General features: G+C 35.3%; 1 protein-coding gene and 1 long non-coding RNA gene across 7 annotated transcripts in view; one reads left to right on the plus strand and one right to left on the minus strand.

The window, feature by feature from the left end:
* The first annotated feature begins 1,924 nt into the window (after positions 1-1,924).
* The window catches only part of LOC105224286 (mitogen-activated protein kinase kinase kinase 13-B), a 33,780-nt gene continuing 11,808 nt past the window's right edge, over positions 1,925-23,896 (plus strand). Inside the window, exons 1-3 of one of the 6 annotated variants that reach the window (XM_049457759.1) lie at positions 1,925-2,118; positions 2,193-3,023; positions 7,562-7,780. In XM_049457759.1, coding sequence (XP_049313716.1) covers positions 7,626-7,780 — 155 coding nt within the window. In that variant the 5' untranslated portion in view covers positions 1,925-2,118; positions 2,193-3,023; positions 7,562-7,625. Of the gene's footprint in view, positions 3,024-7,561; positions 7,781-11,103; positions 13,056-23,896 lie in introns of those variants that run through there. The other 5 variants (XM_011202331.4, XM_011202332.4, XM_011202335.4 and 2 more) reach the window with 5 other exon arrangements.
* On the minus strand, positions 7,094-8,740 carry LOC125778706 (uncharacterized). Its single transcript, XR_007422878.1, has 4 exons — positions 8,414-8,740; positions 7,818-8,349; positions 7,551-7,667; positions 7,094-7,490 (listed from the first exon to the last, which is right to left on the minus strand). It is a non-coding gene; the product is annotated as an uncharacterized LOC125778706 (long non-coding RNA).

The following is a 23,896-nucleotide window of genomic DNA, read 5'->3' on the forward strand; positions in this document are numbered from 1 at the left end:
TATGAGATCCTGAAAATTTTATATTTGCTGACTTTTTGTATCAGAAATAAGGCCGGAAGTCTGAACCAGGGACCTTATTAAATAACAATTCTTGGCGTTTGTCAAATCCACTGACACAAACAATTTCAAACGAGTCTTCGTTAGTGCTACCATAACAGAATCGAATAAGAAAAGTTGATACGGAAGATCTTAACTGATTAGCAACGCCAAATGGAGGTCTAGTTTAGTTCGAACGAATGTATATTTTTTGCACTTTTTTGACTCTTTAATGGAGCCAATACATTTGATGGACTAAAATTTTTTTCATAAATGGCTTCTTAACATGTTAAGAATGCGGTAGTTAAGTGGTTATTAAAAATTTGACGACGGAGCTGTTCGACTGTTGTTTAAGCGAACTTGAAACTTTAAACGCAGTTTTCTCAAAAATATGTTATTCAAACTTTCCTCCTAGGATCTCAAAAACGACTTGACCGCATAACTTGAAACTTTAATAGACTGATCTATTATTAATCAAAAATTGTCCAATTTCGATTTTTTTGTAGCAAAAAAACCAAAAAAAAAGAAACGAAAAGTTAGCAACTTGTTTTCAAATGTCAACCGATGTTGGCGGTGGTGTTCAGAGAGCTGTTACTCAAGTTCTACGCAATTTTTTAGCCTAAAATTTATATTTATGCTGTCAAAATATATTTTAATAAATAATAACAAACTTAAATCTCTATCTATTTACTGGTCATAGAAAAAAATCCCTCAAAAACAGGCCGCCACATGGAATCCTTAAGGTATTTCATTTCACCCTGATCCGTCTGTCAACCACGTCGAAAATTTCATTATGTATTGTTATTAGCGATGATACTTCTGGCAGTCTCAGATATATGGAAACCAGTATATGAGCAGCCGCTTTCTGGCGGTTCGGTTCAGTTCGGTGACTTTCACTGACGTCATACTGTGGGAGTTTTTTACATTAATTATTGCTTTTCTATCGACGATATATTACTGTGTATATTGTAAAAATTTGTCAAAGACCCATACATTGAAGGCGAATGTTATTGAACACTCCGGTGGCGCTTAGGAAAAGTAAGTTGTTAGCCGCTAAAAAGATACCGCAGTCATAAGTTAAGTTAGTCTAAGTCGACTTAGTAAGTTAATAGACAGATTAAATAATTCGAACCGAATTTCATCAGATTTAACTAAAAAATTCGATGTCAAATTTTCCTAAAACTGCCCACTGTACAATCATGCTGCGTTGCATTTTCGCTTGTTGTTGCTGCTTAAGGTGTTTAATTGGAGTTCAATGGTGTAGATATGATACCTGCACTTACTTGCTGTTGTTTTGGTGTGACTATTGGTGAATGTATGTATTAGTAAATTTGTGTATGTGGGTTTTCGATGGTATTAGAACAAACTCAGCTCAGCGCCAATTCGGCGCTCTGAAGCTCAGTGGTTTTGACAGCAGCAGCATGTTTTCAATAAATATTTCCACCACACCGCGCTATGGCAACGGAGGGTGGAGAGAATCATACCTTGCTGCAATTTATTGTTGTTGTTGTTGTTGTTTAGTTTTCTTGCTTCCACCACTGGCGGCCTATTGAACGTGGGTTATGACGTTACTGCGCATGATTCTAGCTCTTGTTGTTGGTTTCCTTGTGTATGCAGGTGTATGGGTGCGTGTGCGTGTGTGTAGCATGCAAGGTGTCGCTCAAAACTGGATTTGAGCAACAGCCTCTTAGCACAGCACAAAACTGGTTGCTGGCGCTCTCAGGAAGCAAAAGCCACCACTAAGAAGCAAACAATTTTCCACGGAGGTTTTTGCTTTCCACTTCTTTGTTTTGTTTCGTTTCCATAATCTTACCACTCGCTGCGCAATCTATCGATTTGGCCAAGCGCTAACCACTGCACAGCCAACAACAATGCCAACAACAACGCGGACAACAGCATTGTTTGAGATGTCAGGCTGCGAAGGCAGCAACATGGCTTGTTACTTTGGCTGCTTGGTTCAGTAGTTGGATTGGCGCCGGAGAGCACGCGGATACACGACACAAACGCTTAGTGATTACACGGTTAAACACAGCGACACATATATAAAATACATACATACATACATATATATGAATATAACGGGTTCGTAGCGCTAAAATATTTATATTTTCGAAATATAATTTCCAAAAGTAATTTATTTAAAATATAATTTGAAGTGATTTGCAGTGTGTTGAAGAAAAGTGAGTGTTGAAAAATGTGCTGTGCGGCCAATATTGATTTTATGTTGGCGTAAAGCAGCCACAGCAGCAGCAAATAGCAATGAAAGTGGTAGTGGCAATAGCAGTGGCAGTGAAACAAGCAAAAGACGAAGCAAAAGAAGAAGCAGGAGCTAAAGAAACAGCCAACGGCAACGAGTAAAGGAAGCCATGGTGAATACGAAGGCATACGGAAAGGCAATATCTACACAAAAAGTGGCGACTCGCTGTGTGTGTTGGCTAAAATTCCAAAAATCGTAAAATCCATAACATAAATTCAAGCAGTGAATATAGAAAAAAATTGTATCGTTACAATATATGTACATTCATATATACAACAAAAAGCATACATTTTTGAAAGAAATCATAAAATTGCAAAAGAAAGTTGCGCAAAGCCTAGAAGTGAAGGTTGTTAGTGCTTCATTTTAGCCGGAGAACGTGCTCTTGGTCCGCAGTGTTAGCCACATTTTTTTTTTGCTGTTTGGTGTTTGGGAGAGTCCTGTTTGTGTATTTATATAATCAATATTTTGTGGCGAATAGAAAGTGTGTCTCATATTGCTTGTATTATTAAGTAAAAGTAATAATTATTCCGAAAGGAAATTAAAAGATTAAAATCCGTGTTGATTCGCGTCACACAACGCATATCCGCAATTTAAAATATTCTAAATTGTTATACTAGTGTATACACAAACACACTCAACGCAGCGGTTTGTGCGTTTGTGTTTGCGTTTGTCGCTCAGCTGTAGTGGTGTTGGTGTTGAAAGTGTTTCTATCAGTGTCAATTTGCCAACGGTGAGTAGTTATCCTTCCTTATTCATTGCGAATTCGCGGAAATCGTTCTATTTTTATACACAGGGCATAGATGTTGCGCATAGATACATGCACACACACATGCACACAAACATAGATACTTACAGACATGCATGTACATATGTTTGAGTTACAGCTAGAACAAAAAACAGAGATAATATATTTTTGGTTGGAAAATATTATTTTATGAGCATTGGCAATCAAGTTCAACATTTTCTCTTAAATTCTGTATATATGTACATACATACATATGTACACATGTATGGAGGTGTGTGCTCCTAATTCCACTCACTTGCAGGAAGGGTAAATAGTGAAGGTTAAAGATTTTCATAGTTTTGGACATGAATTCCAATTCAATTCATTCATAACCACTTACGGTGGACAGCGTATTAAGTTTGCAACGCATTTTGGAACACTCAGCAAAAGGCATCGGAGATCCTATAAAGCGTGGCAGTTGAGTCGATTTATCCATTTACGTCTGTCTGTCTGTGTATCCGCGGACTAGTTCAACTTTAGAGCTATCTATCCGAAATTTGCACACGTCCTCTTCTTCCCATGAATATGCTTATTTGTCGAAACCACCGATATCTGGCCACTATAGAATATTTTTGGCTGCCATATAAACAGGTCGATAAAAATAAAGTTCTTATAAGAAAAATCTTTCTTATGTGACAAAATATCTTCATGAAATTCAGCAAAAATTATTGGCCAAGGTAACAATCTCCGAATAAACTATTCAGATCGGTCTATTATAACGGGTAATCTGAGTAGCGGTACGAAAATTCAAATTCTGTAAACAATATGTTTCGCTGAGAGTGTACACGAAGACCGTGGAGAGGCAATTCGGCGCCGTTCACAGCAATCGGACTGACGGATGGAACGACTTGGCGCATTCTACGTCGAGATCTTTAATTAAAAGCGTAGAAAATACAGCTTGAAAAGTTCCAAGAAAATCCAACGTTTTCCAAATTTTGTTCAGCGATGAGCCAGAGATGGGCTCAAAGGGTACGTAAGCAAGCAAAATTGCAGTATATAGCAACATAAAGAGATTCAAGAGCTACCATTTCAGTCAGAAAAAACAACGGTTTGGTATGGTCTCACGGCTGGTGGAATCATGGAACCATATTTCTTCGGGGAAAACGTAACCGACAAAGTTCACATTTGGGGCCAGTCGATTGGCCCCCAAGATCGCGTGATAACACCTGTTGGACTTTTTCCTGTTGTGGGAATATGTAACGTCTAAAATCTATTCATTCGAATGATAATAAACATTACCCATTAAATTTGAAATTTCTGTGTTTATCTTAAAAAAAAGTAGCGAACCTCGAAAACTCTTAAACATATACATAGCTATTATACAAAATGTTCATAAAATATCATTCCTCTTATTAAGTAAACTTAATTCGAACCTCATGGCTGGAAGGAGTAGGCAAAACGACTTCCATTATATGCTAACCTTTGGCCGGTTACGTTATCAAATTTAGTTATATTCCGATCAAATAATTACATGTGCAATACTTCAACTTTAGCTATTTTTAAAAGGAACAATCAAAGAAGTCTCCTTCGAGCTGCAGAACTTACCGAAATTAAATGTTTACTTATATTAAACAAAACAAGAAACAAGTAAGGAAGGGCTAAGTTCGGGTGTCACCGAACATTTTATACTCTCGCATGATAAAGTGATAATCGAGATTTCATTATCCGTCATTCACATATTTTTTTATTTTGCTGTAAAATTAATTAGAATTAAATTCTGAGAGATTTACCGATATTATCGGTGAAAAATTAGGTTAGGTTAGGTTAGGCACTGAGTTCTTCGTATTCGATATCAGGGACCTTGAAAAGTTATAGTCCGATCACAGCAATTTTTCCACAAGGGATACCTCAGCTCACATACCGTATTTGTGTAAAGTTTTATTCCGCTATCATCATTGGTTCCTAACGTGATTTTTTAAGAGCTTGATAACTTTTTTTTAAAAAAAAACGCATAAAATTTGCAAAATCTCATCGGTTCTTTATTTGAAACGTTAGATTGGTTCATGACATTTACTTTTTGAAGATAATTTCATTTAAATGTTGACCGCGGCTGCGTCTTAGGTGGTCCATTCGGAAAGTCCAATTTTGGGCAACTTTTTCGAGCATTTCGGCCGGAATAGCCCGAATTTCTTCGGAAATGTTGTCTTCCAAAGCTGGAATAGTTGCTGTCTTATTTCTGTAGACTTTAGACTTGACGTAGCCCCACAAAAAATAGTCTAAAGGCGTTAAATCGCATGATCTTGGTGGCCAACTTACGGGTCCATTTCTTGAGATGAATTGTTGTCCGAAGTTTTCCCTCAAAATGGCCATAGAATCGCGAGCTGTGTGGCATGTAGCGCCATCTTGTTGAAACCACATGTCAACCAAGTTCAGTTCTTCCATTTTTGGCAACAAAAAGTTTGTTAGCATCGAACGATAGCGATTGCCATTCACCGTAACGTTGCGTCCAACAGCATCTTTGAAAAAATACGGTCCAATGATTCCACCAGCGTACAAACCACACCAAACAGTGCATTTTTCGGGATGCATGGGCAGTTCTTGAACGGCTTCTGGTTGCTCTTCACCCCAAATGCGGCAATTTTGCTTATTTACGTAGCCATTCAACCAGAAATGAGCCTCATCGCTGAACAAAATTTGTCGATAAAAAAGCGGATTTTCACATTTCGAACCGAACACTGATTTTGGTAATAAAATTCAATGATTTGCAAGCGTTGCTCGTTAGTAAGTCTATTCATGATGAAATGTCAAAGCATACTGAGCATCTTTCTCTTTGACACCATGTCTGAAATCCCACGTGATCTGTCAAATACTAATGCATGAAAATCCTAACCTCAAAAAAATCACCCGTTACATATATATTATACAGAGAAGACATCAGATGGAATTCAAAATAGCGTTATATTGGAAGAAGGCGTGGTTGTGAACCGATTTCACCCATATTCCGTACGTGTCATCAGGGTGTTAAGGAAATATTATATACCGAATTTCATTGAAATCGGTCCAGTAGTTCCTGAGATATGGTTTCTGGTCTATAAGTAGGCGACGCCACGCCCATTTTCAATTTTTAAAAAAAATCTGGGTGCAGCTTCTTTCTGCCATTTTTTCTGTAAAATTTAGTGTTTCTGACGTTTTTTGTTAGTCGGTTAAAGCACTTTAAAGTGATTTTCAACATAACCTTTGTATGGGAGGTGGGCGTGGTTATTATCCGATTTCTTCCATTTTTGAACTGTATATGGAAATGCCCTAAGAAAACGACTCTATAGAGTTTGGTTGACATAGCTATAGTAGTTTCCGACTACTTAGTAGGGGGCGGGGCCACGCCTACTTTTCCAAAAAAATTACGTCCAAATATGCCCCTCCCTAATGCGATCCTTTGTGCCAAATTTCACTTTAATATCTTTATTTATGGCTTAGTTATGACACTTTATAGGTTTTCGGTTTCCGCCATTTTGTGGGCGTGGCAGTGGGCCGATTTTGCCCATCTTAGAACTTAACCTTCTTATGGATCCAAGAAATACGTGTACCAAGTTTCATCACGATATCTCAATTTTTACTCAAGTTACAGCTTGCACGGACGGACGGACGGACGGACAGGCAGACATCCGGATTTCAACTCTACTCGTCACCCTGATCACTTTGGTATATATAACCCTATATCTGACTCTTTTAGTTTTAGGACTTACAAACAACCGTTATGTGAACAAAACTATAATACTCTCCTTAGCAACTTTGTTGCGAGAGTATAAAAATATTAACATCGGCTGAACCGAAGCTAATATACCCTTCACAGGTGCATTTCTTTTAGTAAATATTGTGTCCAGTTTGTATGGCAGCTATATGCTATAGTCATCCGATCTGAAAATTTTTTTCGGAAATTATGTTATTATCTTAAGCAGTAATCTGTGTAAAATTTCGTGAAGATACCACGTCAAATGCGAAAGTTTTCCATACAAGCCCTTGATTTCGATCGTTCAGTTTGTTTGACAGCTATATGCTATAATGAGCCGATCTGAACAATTTCTTCCGATATTACATTATTATCTTAGAAAATAACCTTTGCCAACTTTTGTGAAGATACATTGTCAAATGTGAAAGTTTTCCATACAAGAATTTGATTCCGATCGTTCACTTTGTATAGCAGCTATAAGTTATAGTAGTCCAATATCGGCAGTTCCGACAAATGAGCAGCTTCTTGAAGAGAAAATGTGACGTTAGCAAAATTTCAAAACGATATCTTAAAAACTGTGGGACTAGTTCGTATATATACAGACAGACGGACATTACTAAATCGACTCAGCTCAACATACTGATCATTTATATACACGAGTATACTTTATAGGGTCTCCGACGCTTCATTCGGGGTGTTACAAACTTCGTGACAAACTTTATATACCCTGTTCAGGGTATAAATATCTAACAAAATATTACTTTTTTACTACTTGTGAAACAATTTATTTAAAATTACGTTATTACTTTCATTCCAGCAATAATCTATTGATGAGTGGTATACATGTATTTATATATACATAAAGGCCAACTTCTCATACGATGCATCCGTCTAGTGAGCAAATAAGTAGAAGCCGACAGGATCTGGAAAAATCAATAGAATTATCACTTTCGCATAATGTCTTACCACAAATACGATCGCATCATGGCAGCGCTGCCAATATATATCAAGATCAAACGGATGATTTTCGAAGAAGGTAAATAAAAATCTATTTTAATTTGTGTAGGAATTACCGTTTGCTTATAATGTTTTAACTACGAAGTGACCTTATCAATTTGTCGCGATTTTATAATTAATGCAAATTTAAACTATTGTGTAGCTTGTTAATATCAAAGAGTTGACGCTAATTCCATGGCATAACTTTCACCGTCAAAACTAGAGTTTGTGTTAAATGTAAATTCTCTCAAATTGGCGAGTTCCTGTGTTTTCCTTCTGGAAATGTATTCTAGTGAGTTCAACTCTCACCCTGAGTTGGTTCAACGTCCATTTCAACCGTAAATTATTGTGACGAAATCGAGAAAACTGGAGTTTTAGTGGCAAAAGGTATTCCACAAATAATTGGGCAAAGTTAGAAGTCCTTGTCCGAATATAAATCCGTAAGATCCGACTGCTGTGGGAATTGTTTACTGCTTATTCTCAGGCAACCGATTCTACTATCTCATAAAGTTTCCGCTTTAAAACATGCTATTTGTGTTTCACTAAAAGCAGATGCCATTCAATAACTTAATAATTTTTTATTAGATGCGGGTCTATTTGGCTTCAGATCTAAAGAAAAGAAATTTAACTGCTGTTCCATGCCACAAAAGATTATAACGATATAGTTAGTTACATTGATTTGGTTTTGCTGGGCAACGAAAACTATGACGGTCATAAGATCGAAGGATTAAGTACTGAAATATTTATATGAATTCGATCATATATCGCTATAAAATAGGCATGTGCCTTAACATCTGGAGAGACTAATAAATGTTTATAAGGCAACATTTTTGAATCATGTGCACTTGATGACTCTCATAAAACGAAATAAGAATTTGAGTGCTTAACAATTTATTTTATCGGGTTAATTATGCTATCAAATCCCAATGCAAGTCAACGTTTAGAACGATTACATATTTTGCGCGTTTTTTGCGTCACGAGTATAAGAGAGTTCAACATGTGACTGACAACTGGAACTTTATTGTTATTGCTGTCGATTGTGTTTGTTATTATAATATTGCTAGACAGCTCCGCGGCAATAAACCAGTAAAATCGTTAATCACTAGATTTACTAAAAATACATTCAAAATTTTGAAAAAAGTGACAGAACAACGAAACTAAACTTTTTGAAATTCTAACGTGCTTAATTGATAACGATACCGAACCAGTTTGGATTTTTCTTCGTCGCAGAAAAAATGGTTCTATGCGGTGACAGTCACCATTCACTCATAAAATTCATATTATACACACACTTACATATGCACATCCATATTCATACTAATGCTTGTGATTGTTTGTAGTACATAGTAAATTGCCTCCGCCAAGCCAGCAGCTTCAAAAACTGGTTTCACGATCTTAATGAGCATCGATCGCCTGTTAGCCAAATACCCGAACCGCTTGGTGAGCGCAATGCGCAAGAGAATGGTAAAATACCTGTCAGATTCTTCACCAATACACGAGTACATACATATGTATTGACATAGTTGTATGTGTTGTATTTACGTATTCTTATAAAGGGTGTGTCATTTACCTCTGTAACAATATTTTTGTTAAATTTTCTTCTAGTATAGTTCGAGGTGCGCACTACCACTAGAATTCGATCAGTTTATCACCAAATGCTTATAGTTACCCGGCTGGCAAACTTCCGCTTCGATTCAGTTCTTTGAAGAGGGCTTGAAACTTGTAGGCCCTCCACAGCATATATAATTAAAAGCTGCACTAGTCATCTAGGAAAGGGTAGAATAGATAGATGAGCAGAATCCAACAAAAATTGTTCACGCACGAAGCACTTCCAAGCAAATATTTATTTTGTCTGAATACCACGAGAAAAACGCAGAACATTATATTATGAGGGATACACAATCATCTCTCTGCCAGTTGTCTTTCAAGAAATCAGGAAACCTCCGGAGACTTATCACTCTACACTACTACAATGCAAACTCTCACACATCGACTGAAACAATTGCATTTTTGAGTACTCAAAACATTAATTTTATGAGTCATCACTGTATAATCCTGACTTGAGACCAAATGATTGCTTTTTATTATCAAACGTAAAAGATAAACAAATGAGTCAACATTTTTCAACTACTGAAGAGACAGTTGATGCGTTCAGAAGTCATGTTTTGGAGATATGTACCTCAATCATAGAGGAAAAAGTTGGTTTAAGCGCATGTAAAAGTGTCTAGATCTTAATAGAAAATATTTTGGACAACAATAAAACGAATTATGATGACTAAAATTGGGTTTTGTTTTCTATTCCGAAATATAAAAGGTAACCCATATAGTTATTTGGTCTATAACAACATTCGTGCGGTTTGCCAGGAGATGGCGCAACTTGACTAAATATTAATCCATTATTCCAGTTTTTTTCATTCAAATATAAAAATTTGTGCCCGGAAGAGTGTTTTTGCGGGAAGTTCGTCTTCATTTCTTTAATACGAAGAAAACCTCATCCGAAAGTCATCATTTGGTCGAAATTTATAACGAACGTTCTCTAGACGAATGCCAAAAGAAATTTTCATGGTATAAAAGTGGTGATTTTGGCTAGAAAGACCAAGAACGTCCTATGAGAACGGAAAACTTTGGAGGTGAGGAACTGGAAGCAAGCCGAGCTCGCAGAAACTTTTGAAGTCATTCAAGTAGTAATTTCGAAACGTTTAAAAGCAACTTGATATATTCAAATGCAAAGAAGCGAACGATGGTCGAAAAATTCCCCGAATTTCTGTTATGACAACGTCCATGTTGTAAGACTAATAAAAACTATTTGAAAAACAGCGGCTGGGAAGATTTTCAAAATAAATTAAACGAAATGTTGCAAAACAGATAACAAACTAAAGTAATTTAAAAACATTTACATTTAACGTATCTTCGAAAAGAGTTCTACTTGCCTAAAACGTTCTTTAAAATTATAATATCAAACTGCAGAAGTTGCCATCTGCTATGACAAATTATATAAAATTTAGAATCAATACGAACAAGATATTAGAAAATAGATATCAATCCAAAGTAGTTAAAGGACGCTTATAAATAAATATACATACATGCATACATTGTATATTTGTGCAAAATGGTCACCAACTATAGTAGAAGGCATACAGTTAAACTCATGTTTTAGAAGTAAAATCTTATGAAACGGGTATAAAACTCTGCAGATATACATATGTACATATGAATCAGTTGGACGAATTTCCGATAATGGTTACCTCACAATATCATTTAAAGAATGTGTTAAAAGGTTTGCATCATTTCCGATTGGATTAAGAGTCTTAACATTCCATTTATATAATGCTTGGAAACTGCATTTGAGGCCTTAAGCTTAATGTATTAGTTATATTTAACCTTAAGCTACCTAATGAGCCACCTTGTATACGCATTACTTCAAGTCAGACCATAACCAGACAGCGAGTTAGCTTCAATGCGAAATTCATAAACGTCAACACCAACACCAAAGCCAACAGAAATGAAAATAACACCAGCGCAAAAACAAAACAACAAGCAACAAAGCAATAACAACATTATCGCATATTCATCTACAATCAGCAAATCGGTGAGAAAAAAAGTTCGCACTGTGTGCGCATACAGTGCCGCGAACGCCGAATCTCCACTACGAAAATCAGTTGACGAACTTCAATCGTAACGGTGAGTTCCATTGCTGCGAATACCGTCCAGCGCCGTCGTTGGAAAAGTTGCGCGTGCGGTTTAACTGTGAGCGCGAGTGAGAAGGAAACAAATCGGAAACCAATTGGTGTATGAAATATTTATTATTTTTAAGTGATAACATAAGCTAACAACTAAATTGCAAATATTCGAAAATATCAAGCCGAAAATCGAAACACCAGGAGTAAAACCAGCTGCGCGCGTGTGTGTGCCAAAGTTAATAAAATTAATGTGTGAATATATATTTCTATATACATACATACATATTTGTGTGTAGTACATAAGCGCACCTGTGTGAACGGCATACCAATACAAGCGCATACATTTGTATATTTTTTTACCTTGACGTCACGGCTCTTTTTATAACCAGCCAGCAGTCGCCAACGTAACGATTGTGTATTGGCCGTGCTCCCGCTCAACCGAAGCGCTAAACATATCTTAGATACGTCTAGATAATAACGCGACAACCCGGGCTCCCAACGCGTGGCGGAGAGTGTACGCGGCGTTGATACCAACAACATAACACAGAGGCACAGTTAACAAAAGTCGCTGGCAAAAAACTAAAGCAGTACAAAAACAACAAAAAACGGCTCACAGCTACAGCGCGGAATTGTGCGAATACAACCGTGTTTGCGTGTGCGTAACAAAAGCAATTACAAGCACACATAAGCATAAATATAATTTATACATATTTATATCTTTGTATGTCTGTGTGTGTTTCGTAAAAAGAATGCTCGCTTAAAAATAAAGCAATTTAGTTACAAACGAAATATTTACAACAACTATATGTACGTTGAAAAAAAAATTAAAAAATAAATAGCCAAAGAAATAAAATTAAATTTAGCGTACGCAATCAGCAACAACAACAACAAAATTTCGAAAGTGTACACAAGCAAAAAGTACAAATATTTTTAAGCCGAAACATGCATATGTTTGTATATATGTACATATGTATGTACGTACGTACATAAGCATCGCAAGCACACATGTACATAAGTCGCGCTTAGCTCGGCTGTTCCAGTCAAAAAATCAATTTTGATTTGCTCACATTTATCGCCGCAGTGAACCCCAAATGCTACAAATCTGTGCTTAAAATTACGAAATAAAAAAACAAAAACATATCAATTGTAGAACGCAAAAAATTGTTCACAAAAAAATATTGACGCCACAAAAATACCTCATTATCATAAATTCAACATTTTTCTTGCACACAAATGAATGCACGATAGTGCGCTTATTTAATAAATACACACATACAAACAAGGCTGAGACCAGACACAGCTGCGCTGAAACCCACGACTGAGCAAAAAAAACAAAAAAATAAAATAAAACCCAAACTGAAACTGAAATTGAAATTGAAATAATCTCTCACATACGTTTGCAAAAACGAAATAACATAAGTAAAAAACAACAACTACAAAGCAAAAATTGCAACAGAAAAAATATTAAAAATAAAAGCTAAATCAAGAACAACAACAACAAACAGCTTGAAATCACCCACTGCAATAACGGAAGAGACGCGAACAACGTGAGCGTGTGCTGAAAATGGTATTCTACATATCGGTATTTGGCAAAAATGTCGACCCACCCGACAAGCCGACGGTCAACGAAAAGAGGTGAGTGGGAGCGCCTAAATGCGGGAGTTCACAAACATGACGTTCGGTTGGCTGTAAAAGCAGGAGTCCTGTGTCATTACCCTCCATGAAGTACCAAAATACATACATACACAAATGCATGCACATTTATGTAAATATATAATTGCACATTTTTCATTCGTACACTTGCGAATAAATCTTCGCATGCCAATGTTTGTATGTATGTAATGCAGCTTCACGTTGTAAATTAGTACGTAGTGTCAGTTAAAAATAAATTGTTCGCCACTAAAAAGAGATTCCCGAAAACCAGACTTCCCAACCTTCAATTGAATACAACAACAACAATAATAATAAAAACGACCGCAGACGGCAGAAGTATTGCGACTTTTGTCTGCGGCACAAATAACATACATACATACATATGTATTTATTTATTGTAGGGTCAAAGTCCGCCACAATATTAAATTAAGCTCGGAATTATTTATTTTTATTTGTTTTGATTTCTAAAGTAGATATTATGAACGCGTGCGTATTTTTTGCATTAGGGTGTTGTTAATGGCTGCAAGTGTATTTCGAGGGAGGATAGGCCTCTCTGCAGCTTTAGTAGACAGCTGACACCAGAGTTAATCCGCAGTTCTAGAGTTCCGGTACATCGAATCTCTAAAGATGCTTGCTGCTGTATAAATACACATAGTTATTAAGGTTGTCATATATGAAGAAATACAAGTCGCCAAGATTTTGACCTACATTAAGGCTGTTATCAGTCAGCGACCTGACTGCCTCAAGCTTCCAGTTGGAAGATAGCATGTGTGTACATACATACTTATGTATGTATATGAAGATGTAAACTTTGGTTAGGTAGATGAAAGCGAAAGTCATCACCTCCGTCTTCGACTGATAGATGCAACAGGTCACGACTTGGCATTAAGCATTTCCCACGAATATTTATACATAAGGACATAAACTTCACTACGCTGATTTACATATGTCAGAAAGATATGGTAAAAATAAAACCATTATTTTTCAATTAAACTGAAGACTTTATTTTACATAGTTCGATTTTGGTCATATACCATATGCATGGTTTTGTTCGCTTCTTGTTCCCATTTGGAAGGTAAGGGGCCATCCGTAAATTACGTCACACGAATTTAAGGACTTTTTAACCCCTCCCCCCGTCCTTGTCAGAAGTTGTCACATTTTGAACTAGGGCAATAACTATCATATGGAAATTGTTTCAGATGGGACGATACTTGGAGATTTAATAATATCTGTAGTTATAATGGAGCAAACATACCGTCGCACATTGGTTTCTGCTAGTGCATACTGCGGCTAAAAATATAAGGAGTTGTCGCAGGACAATGACATTTGGTACATCATTGTTTTGGATTCCAATTAAGAAAAAAATGAAAAAATTTTTTTAAAAAATTTTATTTTACACCCACCTCCCATATAAGGTGAAACTTAATTTTTGACCTACAGCACTGATTTTTGGTGCATAGCATTTTTATGACATTATATATGTTGGTGTTAAATTTCAATAATATCCGCCCACTTTTACGCCCACCTCCCATACAACTAAATTCTCTTTTATCAAGTCTCTTTTAGCAAATTTCTTACATCTTCGTGACATTCTGACACTGTTTTTTTCAAGGGGGGCAATTTGGGGCAGCTGAATTTTTTTTTATCGTTTAGCTGAGACTTCAGGCTTTAATTCGGTATATGTATGTCGACAGCGGTAGACAGCGCTAAAAAGATGCACCACTTTGAATTTGAAGAAAATTGAAATTTTGACGTCCAAATTATGTTGTTCCACAAAATTTTTTATGCATTATTTTTTTCAGTGGATTTTGATGCAAATTTTTTCTTTGATACATATTATAAATGAAAAATAATAACAAAGTTGAATTTCAATAGTTGTTTTATTGTATCAATGATTTGACTTTTGAGTAAATTTTTTGCTAATTTTGATGTTCTCTACATTCACCAACTTTGGGCATTTCTGGACAAAAAACTAATGCAGATAGAATCCTAATACTTTGGGAAAATAATGTATAGATAGTTGGTAACAAACTGTGAAATTTTCATTCAAATCAGACAACATGAAATTTTTGAATTTCGGCCACAGATATACCAATGTGCGTCGTTGTCTTTTAAAATGTGATGTCACAAAGCTTTTAACCCCCTCTGGCCTTTGTCACACATTGTCACTTCTGAATGATACCCTCCCCCCTACAAGGTGTGACGTAATTTATGGATGACCCCTAATCTCATAGTAACCCTGGTCCCTATTGGCAAAAACTGGGACAGTCCATTTTAACAAGCTTCTTTTGGGATGATTTTTCGTTTGCCATAGACAGGTAGTAATCACTTGGTGGAAAATCCAGACAAGAAGAAGAACCTCCACACCAAGCTCCCGTGGCTTCGAGAGAGTTATACTAGCGAAACACACTACCAACCCAAAGCTGGCCGCTTCTGTTTGAATTCTGCGCTCAGACTGTCAAATTGTTGACAGTGCAGGTCAAAATTACGAGTTTTGCCAATCCCTCCAAACATTTAGCTAAACCTTCCTGACGGTCAGTCCTTTCTCTTCCACCGTGTGCCCCGACTCTTAACTCTATTACGACCGTTTTCGCATAACGTTGGCGTAAGTAACCTACTTTCCATTACCAGTAACTCTGCTTATTAGAAATGGATTTTCTCTCGATTCAGCAGTGGTTTGCGGATAAAATTCCTGTGACGAGCTCTTTTTTGTATTCAGTCTTATTTAAATGGCGTAACCTGATCGCAACTATACAATTCAAAATAACTACATATTAGATCGTGAAGCAATGATACATATTTCATTAATAAAAGAAACCTTTGACATTTGAATTAAGATAGTACCTGGCTTTATGAAATTTTACGAAAAAACAATGAAATTACAAAAATGCGTGAATCGAATTTGATTCAAACCAGTCAATCTGTTACACACAGGAGGGGGTGGTTATCCAACGATGCTTCCAATGTTCACACTGTAACATGAAATGACAAAGGTTCAAATTCATTATCTGGCCCTGATAAACAAATCTATAGCAAGAGTATACATACAAACATATATATATATACCATAAGTAATTTATAAACATCCTCAATATTGTGGGGCCTTCCCCAACAAACTTGCCAAATCTCATTAATACACAAATTATTTACTTTGTTGTTTTTATTTACTCAATTTCTATACACTTTCTAATCTAACTATTATCAGCCCTTAATTGTTATCAATTTGCACTTTGTTTTGTTCTAATTGAATTAATCGAAGGTCAAAGTGAACGTTCGATTTTATTTTCAATATTTCTAATTATAATATGTCAATATCTATATTTAGAAAGCATGTGTCTAATGGCTTTTATAATTAACCTGTAATCGTTAACGATCCTGATTTTCAGTGTTGACTTACGAGCGATAATTATAGTGAACTATAAAACGACTCAGGTGAGGGGAATAATCGGTTAAATAGTTAAGAGACGGCGTACACTCATAATAAATCCTACCCTTGAGAATATTTATAACATAAACGTATAAAGCTACAATAAATTCTTTTTGTTTTTACGAGAGCAAACTATTTAACTGTTCTCATAATCAAAGCGGCGTTATAACTTTGGTCATTCTCATTTGAACGTAAGAATCATATGGCCGTAGATCGGGAGAACGGCTACGGCGAGGTGATCGATAAAAGCTTCACCATTACATTTTAGACCCTCATAACAATAAGACTGATGTAAGCTTAGACCGAAATAAACCTATGAACTCTCGAGTCAATCCCATCAAAATGAGAATAAGCATTGCCGGAAGTGATATGAATATTATTAGGTTCAGCGCTCGAGAGTTTAAATATTTTACATTTTTAATAGTGCCTTGAGCGACGATTGGACTTTATGAGAATATGTTGCATGTGAGAATGCAGGTTTGCATTAAGACCCCTTTTACATATGTATGTATAAGTTAATGGGCACTCCTGAAGGATTGTTATTTGCTATACATATATTATATGTAGATATACTGTACTTACATAAGTACATACTGGCATACCAACAGGCACATATAACACGAATATATTCACTATTGAAAATTACATCGGTTGACTGCAATAACACGTTTAAGTGCTTAAGCTAATATCTAGGTAACACATCTGCAGCTCCCATTTACATAAGTACATACATAGGTATATGTATATCTACATACGCTCTATATTCACATTTATAACAATAATTCAACAGGAAAGCTTAATACCATTCTAAAAAAATAATACAAAACAACAACAATAAAAAGGCAGACTAATAAAATAAATCAATTACAAATAATGCATGTAAGTTTGTACATATGTATATATATGTATGTAGAATTCAAGTGATTCCTCCACCTGTCGCGCTTGCTGAGTGGTGTGATGTGCGAATATTGTAACATTCCGTCACATACATATATGTGTACACACACACACAATTCTACATAAATATACACCAGCCTTATCTTATCGCAAAAAATATTTGTTGTTGTTTTTCTCACCACGTATTCACCGCCAAAATCGCGCCACAACAATCTTTAGTTCACGCTACGAAAAACATTGAATTTTTATTATTTGTTTATTTATTTTGCAAAACTTATTAAGCGTTTTCAAATGCGCTATAAAAATGTGCTCTTATAAATTCATACATATATATGTATGTATTTCAAGTATGTACGCGATAACGCGCTTGTTATATGCATACAAGTATTTATTCGATCCCCTCGAATAAGATTTTTATTTGTTGTTATTTGTACAAAATTTGTATCCACTGAACCAGTACTCGATGGAATTCTTAGTCTGGAATGTGTGACAAGTTGGAACATGAACGTGAAATATCTGAACTTGAATGCCGTTACAAGCAGAATGTGACTTCAAAAAAGTGATTGACTTCCCGAAAAACCTTTTACCACGGCCTTGACTTTTTAGAGCAATTTCGACGTTTCTATGTCTTGAATCAGCCGCGTACACAGAAATAAATTTCAGGGGGTTTCAGATCAGAATTAGCATCATGTTAAAATAGGGACGAGAAAGTCAAAAAGTTAGTGCTACCAACGTGTACTTTTTCATTGCTTACTATAATGCACTACGTCAATTATCCATTGAATTATGTTTACTTTTCAACTGAAACTGAAACAAACTTTTTTCAAAGGATAATCCAATCTTCCGAGCTGTAAGCCACAATGTTTAAAATTTCTTTGCTCGAAGCATCAATATCTCTATGAATATTGAGAAAAGTAAGGTCTTACTCTGGTAGCAGCTGATTCCCGTAGAGTACAGATATCGATGCACTATTTGGTACAATTGTTTGTCACACATTTTTAGGGTTTCAATGAATATTTTTTGGGGTAACTGGAGTGCAGTACAGAAACAAATATGTGTGCTGGACCTTTGTGCCCATATGTTATATAAGAGGGGCACAATAGACGATAGATCGCAGTGCAAAAACTCAATTATTTTCTATATTCTATCAATTACAGAGAAATAAAGAGCATAAAGAAAAAGACTTCAGCTTCAAACTTTTCAGTAACTGTGAAGTCGTTTGGCCACTATTTTTTAAAACCTCTTTTAGTGTGTTTCAATTGTTTTGAATCCAGGTTTGAAATCTTTGTTGATAGAAGATTTTGAATGTTTGATAAAATATTACAATGTTGAAGAAATCTATCATCTAATTCTTCTAAATAATGGTTTAAGAACCATTAAGGATCGGCGATAATATTGCTCTGAAAATGCTTCATAGTTGTCACGATTTTTTGTCTACCAACAAGTGGAAGGATACATATCCTATCCCATCTATTAAGCTGTGTTTGTGGCTGTCACAAAGATACTTTCAAATGACACATCACATTCCTATAACCCCTTTAAATACTCCCTTGCATACGCCACTGTCCTGAACGAAGTACATATATGTATAAGTTTGCTACACGCATCAGGGAACGTCGCACAGTGGCACTGCTCCATACATTTCTTGGAAAAAATAGAAGGAGTGGTCGTACAATAATGAAACTTTGCAGAAACACTTCTCTGGACTAAATTAAGAAATTTTGAAAAAATCTTGGAAAACCGCCCACTGCCACACCCACCTCCCATATAACTGCAATTGCCAAAATTTTTATTTTTGGACCTAGGGACTTGAAATTCGGGACACTTCTTAATTGAGTTCTCCGGATGAAAAAAGATTATAACTTAAACACAAAGTGACGTTATTTATACCTTTACCTTGATAAAAATCCAATATAATATGCAATGTTTTAATTGAATATGTAACAGGCGAAAAATTGTGTTAGTTTTTATTTGTAATATTATGCAAGCACCATATCTTTAACAATGGGATCTAGTTCTAAAGAAATTTTGTTCGAATTACGCCCTAAGCTTCTTATGTAAGGATCCGAAGTTATATGAAGTCTGTTGAAGACATCAGTATTTGTGGAAATTCGATCACACTTTCTCGAAAACATCAATCGATACTTCCTGTAGTCTTTGTTTCTGGCTTCCTCGGCTTCCTCTGAAAGCATTCCTATTGGTAATACGGCAGCATCCATTATATCCTTACCATGCATTAGTACTTTGTGCACAGTAACAGGCATATAAAACCAACTATAATTTTGTACGAACAGTTTCGCAGTGTCCGACGTATATAATTTAAATTTGTCACTATCAATTTTTTCGCCACATGTAATTATTTGAAGAATTATCCTGAATCGATCGATAAGGTCTTCATTGACGCCAGTAATATCCGCAACCATTTGTGGGTTAAAAAAAAAAACCTTGTTGTGTTCCCGTCGTTAGAAGTTCCTGTACCTTGTTGAACAAAATCAACTCGCAACCGCATTTTATCTTTAAAGGCCGCTTGTATTTTTAATTTATTTTGTATTTTAATTTCTTTGTTTTGGAAGGTTGCAGCCCATTTCTGAAATGGTAAATTATAAGCTATATGGAGAATGCATTCCATAAACTTGATTCTAGCATGTAAGGATGAAATTCCCAATTCACATGCCTCAGGTTTAATTGTTTTCATGGAAACTAACTCTAAGTTGTTCATTTCAGTAGGTTTCGCTCCACAAATGTAGCATACTGCTGCTGCAGTAGTATGTGTCACTATCTGAGCGGTTTTACCATCCAGCAATGTAAAAAGGAGCTTGTGTAATACATTAATTTCCTTGCCCTTTACATGAGAGCCTGAAAGTATACTACATTTTTTGTCTTATTGACCATTTGTATGAAATATTGGAAGTGACTTTTGAAATTAAAATCGATGTTACTAAAAGGGACGGTAATTGGCGGTTGTTTTTTTTCTTTTAATTGAAAGTACAGACTCGGAACTTTCATTTTTTTATAGTAAGAGGGCTAAGCAAGGCAAAGCACATAAAGTTTTTTTCCATCAAAAAATGAAAAGTTGATATTTTTTAGTATAATTTTTGAAAAATTATAAAAATTAGCTTACATTGCCAATTTCAATAAATTTTTGTTTTTATAAACAAGTAGGTTCTATATTTTCACTAAAAAATAAAAGAAAAGCCATAGCTGTAAACTTACACACAAAAAAAATTCTTTATTTGGACAATAATTTTAATCTGATTTTATTGAATAACTTTCCGTCGACTTCTGTTAGATTTTTTAACTATAAAATTTCACTTTTTATAAAAAACATTGTTGAATTTTTCTTATCCAAATATTTCTTTACAAAACAAAATCCTTAAAGTTTTGAAATTGGAAAGTGGAAAAATCCTATTTTTTCCGCCGAAATGCCACTGTGCGGCGTAGGCCCTATAAAGTATACCACATATCTCTAAATGAACAGCATGACAACTTGAGTTTATTTTAGCATGTTAGTCTGTATGTATATATGTATATGCGAATACACTACTTATTTTTCACGCCCAAATGTAGGTTTACCGCCCTCAAATTTAGGTGAAATCACAAATCTGAGGACATATCGACCAATTTCAACCAAATTAGGTACGTAAGATTATTTTCCATACATTTCATTTCATTTGCAACCACACCTACTTCCCATATAACACAATTTTAAATTCATTCTGATTATTTTACTTCTCATTATACAAATCTAGAACCAATTAATATGTTGGGATAAAACTTACTTACTGAACGAAGTGTGCCTTGAGCCGTGCTACCGTATGATCAAAAATTGTTGAAGTCGGATCAAAGCTATTCAAGCCCGCAGATACCGAAATCGTTCATATTGAGAACTTTTTACAGAAAATATAGCTGTCATATGTTTTAAACTGACCGATGAAAATCAAATTATTGTATGATAAACGATTTTATTTGACAAAATATCTTCACCGAATTTACCATAGAATATTACCCAAAGCAACGTTCGAATCTCCAAATAAATTTTTCAGATCGGAACACTATGACATATGTACAAGTATATGTATATAGCTTCTATACAAAGCGACCTATCGAAATCATCGAAAATGATATCACATTGACTTAAAGAGTTATGTTGACATTTATCGATAAAGAATATTTCATTGTTTGATTTCCAGTGTGTTATTATTAACGTAATATGTTTTCTGAGATGGTTCTCAAGCTCGTATATATTCGACAATGCTAAAGCGCTTTCCTTATAGGCAAATGTTTCGAAAATTCTTTTTCAGAATGTCTTATTTCAATATTGGAGACACAGTTATTTCAGAAAACATGTCCACTGAGATATACCTTTTTTGGATTAGTTCGTCAATCCAATTCTTAATGATTCTTAAAAAATTCTGATAAGAAACGGTCGTACATTCAGCCGATCTATCTTCAAATTGTAGTTGTCAATATCTCTTCGGAAGTATTGAATGCTTTGTTGTAAAATTGAACTTTTTTTTATCATTTTTTAATAGCACCGCAATAAAAATTCTAATTTCCATGGATTCTAATATTTTTCAATCAGGTTTTTATGTTGGATGCTATACGCGACCACATAGCGTTAATAATCTCTGCCCATCACTTTGAATATAATCAATAATAGGTAAATTTTACTTAAAATAAAAACATTGTTACAATTTATTAATTTTATGTGTATGTTTCTGTTTCTCCGAACATTTTTCGTATCCAAAGTTATATGTACTTCACAATATATACTTGTATGTATATAAGTATGTAGTATGTTCGCATTAGTCAAAGTTGTACGTACCTAGGAACATACGAGTAGGTATAAGTTTGCAAGTTAATGTAATCGAAGTTCTATTTGGGTTCTTTTCTCGATTACCCATTAGAAAAAAATTCATAATATGTTTAACACCTGTGCTCGTTATTAAGTTGTAACTCTGATGTTCCCAGTAAATTAAATATTTTTAACAATTGAAATGCCTAAGTATATACTACAGATAAACGGATACGCTTCAACACAGATATGTGCTGAGAGAAAGGGGTTTGCTTTGTAATTCATCGTATGTTATATCGAATATCAAAAAATACTTGCATGACTTCACATATAGTGCAGTTCATGAAAATAACAATGCAACAGGTTATTGTATTGAAATATCTTTCGTAACGTATTCTGACTTGCCGAATCAACCAGAGTGATTATTTTGTAAGAATAGACATTTCGATTCAGTGTCCGCCGGTGGAAGCAGAGGAAGACCTCCACTCCGTTGCAGAGATCAGGTAGAGAAGGACCCGGTTGCAAGTGGTATCTCCAGTTGGCGCCAATTAGCGAAACGAAGAAACGACTGGCGGGGGGTTGTTAACTCGATCATAACCGCGCAAGCGGTTTCAGCGCCAGTAAAGATGAAGAGAAGATATTTAAAATTATAAAAATCAGCTGTTCAATAAAATAGCAGTGTTTGTCGATAGGGGTTCCTATAAGTAACTATATTTAAAGTGTTCTTTCCTTTTTAATGGGTAAAGGAAGATTTTATTCTATCGAGAAGTGTAAATTGATAGTGAAGGTATGACGATAAGACAGAGCTTACAGGGAATCGAAGCTTTAAGGGTATACATCTCCCCAATGATAATTTAATGGTACAAAATAGAATGATAAAGCGAAGAATTGTGAGGGAAAATATAAAAAATCATTATTAGAGCACAGATAGACTAAACGATGAAACAACAAACAGCCCTAAACATCCAAAAAATTTGTTTAAACTTGAAACACTTTAACAAAGAAACATATACTAGCTGAAAGAATAAAGTTCTCAAAAGAACATTGCATTTCGTCATCTACAAAATGGCGGGAATACGATTTGAGCTAATGGAAGCAAAATTTCTTATTTTTTAAGAAACGAGATGCAAAAAGAATGCCTGAACACTACCAAACACAATATAACATTCCAGGTAAACTAACAAAACTTTTAAAACTTTTTTTTGGGCGTGCTTTTCGTACCATTAAGTCGGTCCTATACATTTGATCAATGGCATCATGTATCGAACAGTGTATATAAACCTACTGAAGGATACTGTGTTGCCATTTGCCAGCTGTGAAATACTTATAAAAAGAACGTCAGAAAAAATCAACGTAGTGTCCTGGCCAACGCAGGCAGTGGACCTGAATCAAATTGAAAATTTGTGGAGAGATGTTAAAAGAGTTGTAGTAGAAGAATATCCATAAAATAGTACACCACTTTGGCTAGTGGTCATGGAGGCATAGGCTGAAATTCCCAGGGAACGTTGTAAGGAACTAATAGACTCTATGCAACACCGGAGTATTAAAGTAAATAAACGCCTTACAACCAAATATTAATCAATCGAAAGCATTTAGAATTTAAAATTTGAATTGTTAAGTGTTAAGTTACTGTTTTTTGTGTTTTCCTATCAACCAAACAGGCACTACCATTTTCGTGAACTGAATTTTAGTTTTTTCTTTTAA

The sequence above is a fragment of the Bactrocera dorsalis genome, chromosome 5 (genome assembly GCF_023373825.1).
Source record: "Bactrocera dorsalis isolate Fly_Bdor chromosome 5, ASM2337382v1, whole genome shotgun sequence".
Classification (NCBI taxonomy): domain Eukaryota; kingdom Metazoa; phylum Arthropoda; class Insecta; order Diptera; family Tephritidae; genus Bactrocera; species Bactrocera dorsalis.